Source organism: Mchenga conophoros, linkage group LG23 (genome assembly GCF_057382185.1).
Source record: "Mchenga conophoros isolate Kocher_MC1m ecotype Shallow Benthic linkage group LG23, M_conophoros_male_GT1.1, whole genome shotgun sequence".
Taxonomy (NCBI): Eukaryota; Metazoa; Chordata; class Actinopteri; order Cichliformes; family Cichlidae; genus Mchenga; species Mchenga conophoros.
Window position 1 is genome coordinate 36996437 of NC_140547.1, and position 13993 is coordinate 37010429.

Genomic DNA, 13993 nt, shown 5'->3' on the forward strand with positions numbered 1-13993 from the left:
TTGCTTCCACATCCTATCCATCCAAGCTTGTCTCATTAGCCTTCGTTCCATTACAGGGCCAAAAACTACATCCAAGGTTGTTTATGTAAAGCAATTTCTGGACTGCATCTTGTTATCAGCAGAGGAGATGTGCCAGTTGGATTGTACTGTCAAAGTGAAATTGTTTTTTTAATTTCACATTATCAGGTTTTTGAATGGATCCTGGCCCCGAAGACCTGTTCTAGACCTACTGGGTTATAACGGAAATTGCTAGCAGCACCAATTGGCCTCTGGACATGCAAGTCAGATGAGACTTCATAAGTTAATCATACCACAATCCATATCAGGCTCTCTGCTGACAAAATAATTTGATTTCTATTAAGGGAAACAGTCAGAATTGCCTTAAAATAATGTAAGCCTAAATGATGAGGTTGCTTTAATGTTAAGCATCTCACTCGTTTAATTTACAGCTATATTGCACATAAATGCAGTATTTTATTACTTAGTGTTTGTCTGATGTCATGTACTGCATTAACAAATCTCCAGACCCAGAAAAGGAAATTATTCAGAGTTAACATCCACTTGTATACACTGACAAACAAGTCAGCACATTAAAACACTGACTGAAATCTTTTTCTTTAAATGGAAGGGGATAAAATGTAAAATGTCAAATTGGAAAGAACAACCAATAGTGTATATCCCCAAAGAGATGTTTTCTTTTAGGCACATTTCATTATTTCCTCTACCCACTGCTTTTGGCTCATAGCCTGACTACCAGAAGGCTTTTTCTCTGATATCACAGACAGCCAAGTCCAGAACACAGTAAGACTGAAGTGTGTGAAGTGCATAAAAACACAATGAATTTATGATTATTGTGATCAGCACTTCTTTGAATAACCCCCTCTTTTTTTGGTCCAATGAAACAAAAAGTTCAGTCTTGTTTCCTGGAAAGAAATATGCAAAGCTCAGTCGTTATAAATCTATGTCAAATTAAATATAAGGTAGCAACATTTCTTCCCATTTTCCTGAAAGATTGCCACACCGTGTCAAAGATGGCATTTCAACATTCAAACTGAGATCTTTTTCTGTTTTTGTTAGAAATAAACTTTCATTTTGAAGGTTGTGGACATTCAGTGTTGTGAAACACATTAGAAAAAAGTCTAATATCCATTTGGATTAATTACTAGTATGATTTGTTATAAAAAAAAAAAGACCAATATTTCAAAAGTAAAGATAGGGAGGGTTTCACCTCTCTGTAAAAGACATTCTGCCTGGCAAATGTTTTAATAATTTATGCCTCAAAGGTTTAAATTCTCATCTAAGATTAAAGATGATTATGTCCCTCCCAACAACATGATATCTTTGGCTTTTGAAAAGTTCTCTCCAAAGTCCTGTCAATCAGGGTCCCAAAACAGCAACATAAATACAAAACCAAGAAATATTTTTATTCTTACTTTCCTCTATCATATAGAGTTATGGATAGTTCTCTAGGACTAGCTTGTGCTTTGACCTTATAAGATTAAGAATATCATTAAACTATTTTTGGAAATGATGACTGCTGCATACTCCAGCTAAAGAGAAGACTGAGAACCCAGCCTGTTTTCAGCACATAGTTCAACTCTATCAAGCATTATGTGGTGACAACACCAGCATGAGTAACCTGCATAACTGTGAAGGCACCATTAATGCTGAAAGATATGTATACAAGTGTTTAAGCACTCTATAGAGAGGAAAGGCAATACAATGCTAAACCCTATTCTGTTCTTTACTTCAGCATGGATAACAGGACCTAAACTGCCATACATGTAGTCTGGACTTGTTAGCCATTGAATTTATTCTGGCACATTGTGAAAATAAAAAAAAATTAAAAATTAAATTAAAACTACATCTACTAACAATGGCAAATTTTTGATGTCAAATTGAGCTTCTTAGTTATCAAATGTTTACATAAGAAAGAAGAAATGAAATGACACCACGTAACTGGAACATGTTGCTTACACTATTAAACTGATCAAATTGTTTGATTTTTATCATTTTAAATATAAAAAATTATGTCAGCACAGCTTTGATTCCAAGAATCAAAGCCATCATTATGCCCTGACCTACAATATTACCAAAGTGTTTTAATCTGTATCTACTACCAGAATATCTGATAATACATTAACTTGGCAGGAGTTACAAATGTTCTTATTAACCAGATGTAGTTCATTAGTCTGAGGTGTGCATTCACAGTCTAAATATGGGCAGCAGCAACACAAGATGATATCCAATGCTGTGCTAAGATTTAAGTTTCCAAATCTTTGTTCCATGTGAACCCACTGATGAAAATAATGTAAACACATGAAAAAATTATGATATGGCATCTTTTCTTAAACATTATTCATTATTTATTCCTTGTGAATCAATATTTCAAGCATTTGTGGGCATCTAATGAGCAAAATTATGTTGATTTTTTTTTTTTGCATTTTTCTGTACCATTTTCAAATAGATATTAAATATATTAAATGTGTTTCTATAACTATTTACAGCATGCTGACTATACACAATAGCGTGAACTTTAATTTGCATTTGATATCTTGCCTATTTATTCCAAACCTATATTACAGTACAATGTGCTTTATGCTACAGATCTATGGTAATAGCTTTTATGTTTGTATGAACCCCATTAGCCTGTGTCAAGCAGCGATTAACAGCCACACACACAGATGGTAACATATGTGTTTGCCCACAGAAATGTTCCCTGACACACGCCGGTGCGTGCTGATGAAAATGTGATCATATTTAAAGATACGTCCACACACATACTGTGACCACCATACTTTATTGAAGCTATCTAGCACTCTCCCTCTATCTAGCTCTCCCATCAGCGATACACAAAGTCATTTAAGGCAAAAAATAATTTAGGACAGCTACACCCCCTTGCTATGATGCCATGATGCCTCTCAGGGGAGCCTGCCATAGTCCTTTCCAGAGGAAGGAAGCAAAAACCCTGCCGCATTAGTTTTTTTTCCATCGTTGTATTCCAGCTGGGGTTCCATAGATACTGATTTGTCTATCCCCACAGGATAGACCACTCTTAATACGATTACAGAGCTAGAGACTTTAAGATAATTCAAAGCATCTCCACGGTTAATTCTGAGAAGGCGGCATGGATGCCACATCCGCTTATTGTCGTTCCCTGCATGCTAAAGAGAGCATAAGAGTTGACTTATTACCACACAATACTGACTAAGTGGGAAATCTCTTTGGACATGGCGACCCACCATATGCTAGATTTAATTCGATTTTCTTTTTAGGCTTTAGTTAAGTGCTTCTAAAGTTTCTTGTTCCACAGCAAGAGGGTAAGAGGGCAGCTGTGGCTTTGACTTGAATTGCTTCTTCAAGAAAGGGCAAATAAGCCACGAGTTTGCTAAAATACAGAACACTTATAGCGACACAGCAGCATTAGCGTATTGGGTGCAAAACTGGATTAAACCTAATCCTAGAGTAAATTCATTTCTTTCAATGCAGATCTCTTGCAAATGTGTGATTTCTAGGACTAGGAGCTTAATCCAAAGAAGGGTCCATAAAGAGATGTGATGTGTTTGCTTTAGCTGAATTGTCTGCTACATTTTTAATACCCACTTAATCTAAGGTTAAAGGTTGTCTTAATGAGGAATTTGCCCTGCCATATCAATAGATGTTATAAGATGTTATGGTGATGGCTTTTAAAAATGCAGGTAGTTCATAAACACTTTATATAAAAGAGAAACACGGTCAGCTTGATGTCACCCAGTGGATTTGGGTTTTTAAGTCTCAGTGTTTGCATTATTACTGCTTCCATGTTATTGTTTGAGGAGCAAGAGGTCACTGTATTTAGAGCACAGGATGGCATGCTATAGGTTGTTAGCAAAATGGGTGCAGGGCACAAACACTGATGACAAGCAGATAAATATCAATATTTTTTCCTTTTACTCTGAATGCTTTTGATGGGCTGTACCTCTAATATGAAAAAGCATAACCTGCTTTAACCTTGTTCTTGAGTCTGAGGGGCAACTTTACTTAAAAAATTAACATTTAGTTGTATTCAGCATTAAAAATGTCCTTTTCAAGCCAGACATGTTACTCTACCTTTAACTAAAAGGAAATAAAAATATAATTAGGGTATTTCTGCATCGACCTTCCAATGGGTGCTGGTAAAGCCTAGCTGTCTGGAATTTGTATGGTGGCCTTAAGAGGTCAAATTCACTCAAGCTTAAGAAAAGACTAGCAGACAGAAAACCATTGCAAAAGCACACAAAATACAGCATAAGTTGAATAAAACATAACAGAAATAACAAAAAAATACTGTAAAAGGCATCAAAAAAACAAACAAAACAAAAGTGAAGTGTTTTTGGGGACACAGAAGTGACAAGCTAACAGTAACAGTAAGGCTACGTCCACACTATTGCGTTTTCGTTCCATTTTGGCCTCCCGTCCACACTGAGACGCCGTTTTCGCTCATGAAAAACGCATACATTTGAAAACGGTGCTTTTGCGTCGCAGTGTGGACAGCGAAAACGGAGACTTTCTAAAACGAGGACGCATGTTACTCATATGATGCAGTCATGTGACCAATTAAACTAAGATAGCGGGGGGCATTATACAGCAGTTGTTTTGTTTGCTCTCAATTTTGACAGCCCTATTAAAGATTAACATCAGTCTGTACATGCTCCAGATAACTTTTCTTCAAATTCTTTAACTCTCACTCACTTTTGCAACTTTGTACTTTTGTGTTACTCGCAGCAACAACTCCACCTCATTGTTAGTCCATTTAAAAAACTTGGTGCTTCTCCTCAACATTTTGCCGTGATGTTTCAAAGAGCTGGAAAGTAAATAAACGGCAGACAGAAATGAGGCAGGCGGAATCTTCTTGCATTTCACGCATGCGCAATACTGGAATGTAAGCATTTTCGGCCATTTCAATGTGGACGCACAACTCTGTGACAACGACTGAAAACGCTAGTGTGGACGTGGAGCGTTTTCAGACAAAAACGCTGTTTTCAAATCTATCTAGTGTGGACGTAGCCTAAATGTGTATTTTCAGTATTATATGTAACAAACCATGTTACTATGCATTGTTTTCCGCCTCACTGATGAACACTGCTTCTCTTAAACGTGTCTGTCTCACAGCAGTCCTTCTTTAGCTTTGGTTTCTGTCACTTCTGCAGCTGGTCCATCATGTTATTGTGTCCCCACAAACACTTCTTTTTTGTTTTGAGTTTTTAATTATGACTTTTACAGCATTTATTTTCAATTTTTTGTGATTTCTGTTCTGTTTTATTCAACTTTTGTTGTACTTAGTGTGCTTTTGCTGTGTTTTTCTACTTGCTGGAATTTTCACGAGTTGCAGTTCATTTGACCTCTCTGACCCACCGTAAATTTACCTTTAGAGACTATAATTCCACTGTAAGAAACCTCGGAGTGTTCCTGGATGGCTCTTTTAAACTCGAGAAACAGGTGTCCACTGTGGTAAAAAACAGCTTTTACCAGTTGCGTCAGATTTCCAAAGCAAAGCTGTTCCTTCCTTTAAAGGACCTTGAAAAGCTTATCCACGCATTTATTACATCCAGATTGGACTACTGTAACTCCCTATACTCGGGCCTCCAACACTCCTCTCTTTGCCGGCTCCGGTTAATTCAAAATGCAGCTGCGCGTCTTTTAACAGGTACGAGAATTCATGAACACATAACTCCAATTTTAGCCAAATTACATTGGCTCCCTGTTAAATATCGTATAGATTTTAAAATTCTTTTGTTCACTTTTAATATTTTGAATAATTTAGCGCCCAGTTATCTTTCTGATTTACTCCATTCATACAATCCCAACAGAGCACTTAGATCGTCCAACCACAGGCTCCTAGCACAACCTAGGACTCGAATGAAGTCGAGAGGCGACCGGGCCTTTGCATCCGTGGCACCCAGACTCTGGAATAACCTCCCCGTTCATATTCGCACTGCCGAGTCTATCCAGTCTTTTAAATTACGTCTTAAAACTTATTTTACTTTGGCTTTTGATTCTGTCTAGTTGGCTGTTTTAGCTTGTTGCGTTGTTACCTATTGTCTGTTGTCCTCTTTTATTGTTTGTTTTAACTGTCTCATGTTTTTATTGACTGTGAAGCACTATGGTCAACACTGTTGTTTTAATATGTGCTATATAAATAAATTTTGATTTGATTTGATTTATAATTGTTCATGTATACATAAACACTTACAGCTGCCCTCTTACAAAAAACTTTAGAAGGCTGTAAAGATGTTAAAGTTGGGCCTTTTTAACATGGGGGTCTATGGGGGTTGACTCACTTTTGAAGCAAGCCTCAAGTGGCATTTGTGGTACTGCAGTTTTGGACTTTTCTGCTTTGAGTTCACTATAACTGGCTGGTTGATCAAGTCCAGTACAAGGAGGCAAGGGGATAACAATGTGCAGCTAATACATTCCTGAAGTGCCAAGAATTCATATTGATGGCGCCTCAAAGAATGTTCTTTTCAGCAGTTCAGGATGGGTGTCAGCCATCTTCTCCCAACTTCTCAAAAACAGGAAATCAAGGGGGGTACTGTGGCCATTTAATGACAAATGAAGAGCTCCCACTGTGTCCAGCTGTGACTTTCAAAAGCGTGGAGGAAGGCTTGGTGGATAACAGCTAAATGGCTGCTGAGTGACAAATCAAATGGTTGTTGCAGCTAAATCAAAAGACAGCGAGTTACAAAGTGCAGCCTGAGAATGCAAGTCCTGCCAAGAAACCTTTTTCATCATTATGCTGCCCTCTACGGGTCTTCTTCCTCCAGCCTCCCTCTTTTTCCACCCCCCCCCCCCCATCCCCAACACACACACACACACACATCATCATCATCACCCCTCCCCAGCACCACCAGCCCGCCTCCTCCACATTACCACAGCTTGCACCCCCCCCCCCCCTCTCCTCCCCTTCCTAAACCACCCCCCTTAAAGACTATTGCGCGCATTAAATTGCTTTTCATTTCCGTGCTGTGACAGTCTCTGAGATCGGGGGGGATTTATGCATTTTCACGAGTGACTTTCACTGCCATGCTACGGTAATTATTTCATAATACGTCCTTCGCTGCAGGGCACGGGCTGGTTTGCACCAACCAACCGAGATCAAGTTCCACTAGTTGACAACGCTGGGTGGAAAGATGAAGCGCGCGCGTACATAGGATATCCTATGAGCAGGAGCAACAGAACTGCAGAAAACAGAAGAAGGAGAAGAGGAGGAAAGGGGGGGGGATCGGATTCTCGCATCCGAGGAGGCAACTGGAGGAACATTGATCTCCGGTCGATTTGGACGCACTGGCAATTGAAATAAAGAGACCTTGGGCAGATCTATACATAAACTGGTAGGAGCCGCACCGCTGGCAGCAGACAGGGGTGGGGGGGGATTCGTGCCTCTCTCTGAGCCTTCGTCAGTGCGCATGGATGAAAGTCACAGTTAAAATGCATGCGGCAAGTCCTGTCTGATGTGGGATTACCGCGTTTTTATTCGCCCCCCTCGCCTCCCGACCATGTTCCAACTTTGGTTTTGGCTCTTTTTCCGAGATGACACTGCTAATTTCAGTCGGCGCTGGGAGAGCACCGGAGCCCGTTTCGCCGCGCAGGCTGTCACATCATCGGCGTGAAAGAGAACGTTACCCGCGCTCGTCCATGCCTGGTTTATGGAGCTAAACACCGCGGAGACTTGACTTGATTTTTTTTCTTTCCTCTTTCTTTTCTTTTCTTTTCCTCCTTTTTCTTTTATTTTTTTAACCATCCGGCTGAAGGGCGGACAGTGAAATCACGAAATCCATGTTTTCACTGAGGCTGGGGGGAAAAGACCGGACACAGCCGTGATTGTCAGCATGTTTTGGCGTTTACCGGAATCAGCACGGTAAGAAAATCCTGATTTATTTTCTTGCCCCCCCCCCCCCCTTTCTTTTGGTTTAACTGCTTGTCTCAGCTGAGACGTTATGCCTTTTTAACGTGTTCTTTTTTTTATTGGGAGGAGGAGGGGTGAGTGTGTATAGGTGTGTGTGTGTGTGTGTGTGGAGGGGGGGGATCTCTCCGTGGTGCTGAAACCTGCTTCCACCCTCAGTCACATTACTGAAGTTGATCCCGGATTTAAAGGTGCTTTTAAGAAAGGTGTCTGCGGCCGCTGTGCCAGTAACAAGCACAGAGCCCGCATTTCTGCGCTCCAGTTAGAGCATCCCGTTTTTTTAAAAAAGCCTGCTGCATCCGCACACGGATGCTCTGCAAAGACAAGGCGCGCTGATGCACTGGCGTTCCAAGTTATATCTCCATTATTTCCGTGAGCCTGGCTTTTAGAAACAAATATTTATTTATTTATTTATTTGAAATGGTGTTAAACTGAAACATTTCAAACATTTTGATTGACACCTCAGTGGTGGAGTAGGCTACCTGTGTGCGTGCGTTAAAATTGCGCTTATTTATTTTATTTTGATTTTTGGGAGGAGGGGGGGAATTTATGGAGCGATGTGTGGGCTTTTGTGCTCTTTTAAGGAACGCACACAGACCCAAATGTGTGCGTCTGCTGTGCACGCGCGTGTGTGTGCACGCGCGCGTCTGAGGCGGAGAGAGAGAGGGAGAGAGAAAGAGAGAGAGATCTGTAACCTTCTATATAGCAGATGCCATACATAATACTTGATTATAGAATTATCTACTCCACGTCAAAATGTAGTTTGGATCAGAGATCCTCCGCGAGATTTGCCTTTGATCAACTCCTCTCCTTTCTTTCTTTTCAATCTTTCTTTTCTTTTTTTTCCTCTTTTTTCCGCCCGTGGGCAGCAGCAGCAGCAGAAGGAGAAGAAGAAGAAGAAGAAGGGCTGCGACTGTCGCCTTGTAGGCTCATATTCACATTTTCTATGGCAGGTCGGATATATATATGTGTATCCATTTTTCTACAGAGATGAGGACTGTCTGCTTGTCCCTGTCGATTGGTATCAGGGAACCGGCATTTTATTTTTATTCGCACCGAGGACGGTTTTTAATCATAGCACAGGAATAAACACCCCCCCCCCTCACCCCCCCGTCTTTCATCCTCATGTTGTGGAGGTGGAGAGAAGGGATCCAACAGTTTCCCCAAGTCGTCGGGTATGAGGGGTGAGTGAGGTATCTTTGTAGTTCGGAGATAGGAGTTCATCCTCGAGGTTTTAATGTGAGTTTGAATCGTCAAAGGAAAAGACAAACAAACAAACATTTACACATAATAATAATAATAATAATAATAATAATAATAATAATAATAATAATAACAGAGACCGTAAATGCAACAATCACCCATCTCACAAGGAATGAGACTCGAGATTACCTGACAAGAAGTGTCGTTTGTCGTTTTTCCACTGTCATCTGTTAACAAATACTGGAATCTCCGAGTCTGCAAACGGTGGATGGCGATAGCTTCTTCTTTTTCTTCTTCTTATTCTAACAAGATGGATTGGAATTCAGGCGAGCTATCAAAAAATGCGCAGTGACCGTCCAATAGCGGATACTTGTGTTACTTTAAATACAACATTCTTTATGCATGTAGTTGTTAAACACGCAACTTGTTTTCTGCCACTTTCAAAATCAAAATGATGCCGACATAACACATCTGCATATTGGAAAAATATGTGTGCGTGTGTGCGTGTGTGTGTGTGTGCGTGTGTATGTGTGTGAATACATCTAATGTTTGCTCTTTTAGGCTCTTCTGAGTGAGCAAATTTGCATTTCTGTAAATATTGCACCTGTGCCCATGATGTGTAAAACACAACTCGTCCTTTTCTCTCCCCTCCTTAGATGACACCTCATACTGGTACTGCACTTGAGTGAGCTGGGGCATCCTCTCCCAGGAAAAATGCATATCTGGATCCTAAAAATAATACTTCTGATTGCATCATCTCTGAGGCTGGTTGAGATGTATGACAATTATGGGGAGATCTGCCGAAACCTGTGCACGTGCGAGGAGAAGGAAGGGATCCTGACGGTGAGCTGCGAGAACCGGGGGATCATCAGGCTGACGGAGATCAGCCCTGTCCAGTACTCCATGTACCACCTCCTGCTCACGGGGAACCTCCTGAAGAAGCTGTCGGTCGATGATTTCATCAATTACACCGGGGTGACCATCCTGCACTTGGGGAACAATGATATCTCTGAGATAGAGTCGGGTGCCTTCAATGGACTCCAGGGATTAAAAAGGTTGCACCTGAATAACAACAAGATAGAAGTTCTGAGAGATGAAACCTTTAAAGGACTTGAGAGCTTGGAATACCTACAGATTGATTATAATTTCATCACAAACATAGAGTCCAACGCCCTGAGCAAACTACACCAACTAACAGTGATGATTCTGAACGACAACCTGCTCTCTGCCCTTCCTCCCAACATCTTCCGGAATGTCCCCCTTACGCACTTGGATCTGAGAGGGAACCGCTTAAAAATGTTCCCCTATATTGGCCTCCTAGAGCACATGGACAAAGTTGTGGAATTACAACTGGAGGAGAATCCATGGAATTGCTCCTGCGAGCTCATTGCTCTGAAGGCTTGGCTGGAGAGTATAGCTTACACAGCTCTGGTGGGAGAAGTGGTGTGCGAGACGCCATTCAGGCTCCATGGAAGAGACCTGGATGAGGTGTCAAAGCAGGAACTCTGCCCACGAAGACCCCTAGAAGACACAGTCAGGCCTGCGCCGCCTAGCAGCACTAATGGATACTATCAGACCACACCAGCCGCTGTCACAGCCTCTGCCACCTCCTCGGCTGTTTTAAGGTCTTCTTCCAGGCCTACCAAGGGCACACGGCAATTGAACAGAACCAGGTTAAAGCCCACCTCCCGAATACCAGGCGGCAATCCATACAACTATGGCCCCATCATTGCTTTTCAGACCAAATCTCCTGTGCCTTTGGACTGCCCCACTGCTTGCACATGTAATCTGCAGATATCTGAAATTGGGTTAAATGTCAACTGCCAAGAGAGAAAGATTGAAAGCATTTCTGACCTAAAACCCAAGCCATACAATCCTAAAAAAATGTATCTCACTGGAAATTACATCCCTGTGGTGCGGAGATCAGATTTTGTCGACGCCACTGGATTGGATTTGCTTCACCTGGGAAACAACAGGATAACTCTGATCCACGACCGGGCTTTTGGGGATTTAACCAACCTGCGTAGGCTGTATTTGAATGGTAATCTCATGGACAGGCTCACAGGAGAAATGTTTTTTGGTTTGCAGAACTTACAATATCTTTATTTAGAGTACAACAAAATCAAGGAGGTCGATGCGGGCACTTTCCGCTATCTCCCTAATCTGCAGCTGCTTTTCCTGAACAACAACCTCCTGAAAACTTTACCTGTGGGCATCTTTTCCAGCCTCTCCCTGTCTAGGCTTAATCTGCGTAACAACCATTTCCAAAACCTCCCCGTGAGTGGTGTTTTGGATCAGCTCAAGCTGCTGTTGCAGATAGATCTGTTTGAGAACCCCTGGGAATGCTCCTGCGACATAGTGGGGATGAAGATATGGCTCGAGCAGCTCAGTGCAGGCACTGTGGTTAATGAGGTCGTGTGCAAGACGCCAAAACGCCACACAGGAATGGACCTGCGTTCTGTCCCGTCAGAGCAGCTCTGCCCAGATTACTCCGAAGCCTATGTCTCGCCAACTCCACCTACGGAGGAGCCCATGGACGAACACGTTGTCACCACAGGTGCTACTCGGAGGTTGGAACCCCCTGGCAGCACCGTCCCCCTCTCCGTCCTCATCCTCAGCCTCCTGCTTGTTTTCATCATGTCTGTCTTTGTGGCTGCGGGGCTCTTTGTTGTGGTCATGAAAAAGCGTAAAAAGTCACAGAGTGACCGTACTAGCACTAACAACTCCGACGTCAGCTCTTTTAACCTGCAGTACAGCCTCTACAGCAACCGCTCTGGACCTAAAGTTAAGGCCCCGGCTGGTCATGTATATGAATATATCCCCCATCCAATGGGCCATATGTGCAAAAATCCCATTTACAGGTCAAGGGAGGGGAACACAGTGGAGGATTACCGTGACCTCCATGAGCTCAAGGTCACATACAGGAGTACCCCAGATGATGAGAGGGACAGTAGTACGATGAGGAGCCCTTCATACAGTGTTAGCACCATCGAGCCACGTGAAAACCCTTCCCCTGTGCAGGATGCAGACCATTTCTTCAGAGGGATCCTTGAACCCGATAAGCAGTCACCCCACCAGTCCATCCCGTCAATCCCAGCAGGGGCCAATTTAGAGTACAAGTATACGGGTCCCGTGTCGTACACGTACAACCCAAATTTTGATGTCAGACGTCAGTTCTTGCACCCGGAGAGAATAAGAGAAACAGTGCTCTATGGCACAGCACCCAGTACTGTTTATGTCGAGCCCAACAGGAATGAGTATTTGGAGCTAAAAGCTAAACTGCAGTCTGAGCCTGATTACCTCGAAGTTCTTGAGAAACAGACCACCTTTAGCCAGTTCTGAGCAACAGAGTCGTGAGCATAATGAAGCATTTTCTCTCTCGACCCTCCTTGAAACAGTGGCTCAGTTTCTAGGGTGCCTTGGCACAAATACAAACAAGCGAAAGAGAAAGAGTTGAAACGGGGTGTGCCGAACAATCTTATTCTTATTTCAGAAACATGACATTACAGGAATGGATACAGCTTTCTCGAGACATGGATGAACAAAATTGCTTAACTGATGATGCAAAATCTATTTTTCTATGGTGAAGATTGAATAACACACAAAAATGTAAGTGTACAGGTAAATCTTACCCAACTTCATTTTCAGGAATATAACCATACATACGATATATTGTGAATCAGAAAAAGAAATGTTTATAAAAATCACACCTGGACATACAAGAAAAAACAAACAAACAACAAAAAAAAAAAAACCCAACACATTGTACAGCAGATCATCAAAACTGTGTAGGACTATTTTCTGCTGTAGTCTGTAAGTAAGTATTTATTGATATAATCTGCCATGTCTTTTCAAAACTTTTGATTCTTCATCAGTATTACCTGTGTCATCATACTCCATCATCCTCCGGAAAAAGGCTTATGTTTCTAGTTTCATTTACTGTAGCTCTGCATTGTAAAAGTGGCTTTTCTTTTTCCTTTTTCCTTTTTTGTTTTTCTTTTCTTTTGTTTCTCGGAAAGTGGCACACCCCAATGTCCAAAACAGACTGCGTCATTTGAAGAAGATGAAAAAAAAAAAAGAAAAAAAGAAGTGTCTTTGTATGCTTTCTGCACTTTTTGGAAATGGAAGGCAAGTTAGCCTTCAATGAGCTCTCATAAAGGAGATTATTATATTAAAAATGAATATGGCTATTCATTCTTAATATGTAGGATTGATATGTTATCAAAACAAAAATTCATAAATGATATTTGAAGTATTAATTATGTTGTGTAATACTGGCATTTTAATCAATGTAACACCTATTTTTATACGAGCATTGGCAAATTCTCTATCGATTATGGGTTTCTTTTGTTTTGATTGCTTTGCACTTATTGCACTATATTGACCAAACTATGTTATTGTCATCAAATAAACATGATGTCAGGTTCATATAATGTGCTTATGCGGAAACTGAAGGTGGAATGAGGCCATTTGGGTTTTTGGTTCAGCATGTGGGTTTTAGATGTGAAATCAAGAGAGTTTTCCAACAGCTAAAAGTTGTTTTATGCCATAATCAGTTAACGGGGGCGAGGTCACTGAGGCAGTTAAACAACTCCTTGGTGGCAGAGCCCCTGGTGTCGATGAGGTCCGCCCCGAGTTCCTGAAGGCTCTGGACGTTGTAGGGCTGTCTTGGTTGACACGTCTCTGCAATGTTGCGTGGAGATCAGGGGCAGTACCTGTGGACTGGCAGACCGGGGTGGTGGTCCCCATCTTCAAGAAGGGGGACCGGAGGGTGTGTTCCAACTACAGGGGGATCACACTCCTCAGCCTCCCCGGGAAAGTCTATGCCAGGGTGCTGGAGAGGAGGGTTCGTCCGCTAGTCGAACCTCG

The 13993-nt window shown here is 41.8% G+C and overlaps 1 protein-coding gene across 3 annotated transcripts; it reads left to right on the plus strand.

Annotated features, from left to right (window-relative positions):
- Positions 1–6989: 6989 nt before the first annotated feature.
- slitrk5 (SLIT and NTRK like family member 5) lies at positions 6990–13557 on the plus strand. Of its 3 annotated transcripts, none has more exons than XM_085264833.1 (2): positions 6990–7876; positions 9781–13557. In XM_085264833.1, exon 2 carries the CDS (start codon positions 9839–9841, stop codon positions 12464–12466), a length of 2628 nt encoding a protein of 875 aa, XP_085120959.1. In that variant the 5' UTR covers positions 6990–7876; positions 9781–9838; the 3' UTR covers positions 12467–13557. The 3 variants fall into 3 exon arrangements, with proteins under 3 accessions (XP_085120959.1, XP_085120961.1, XP_085120960.1); XM_085264835.1 differs by lacking the exon at positions 6990–7876 and adding an exon at positions 8457–8874; XM_085264834.1 differs by lacking the exon at positions 6990–7876 and adding an exon at positions 8903–9105.
- The last annotated feature ends 436 nt before the right edge of the window (positions 13558–13993 follow it).

Excerpts from the sequence above, each read along its gene's own strand:
- slitrk5 (XM_085264833.1), top strand. The coding sequence starts at position 9,839 with ATGCATATCTGGATCCTAAAAATAATACTTCTGATTGCATCATCTCTG.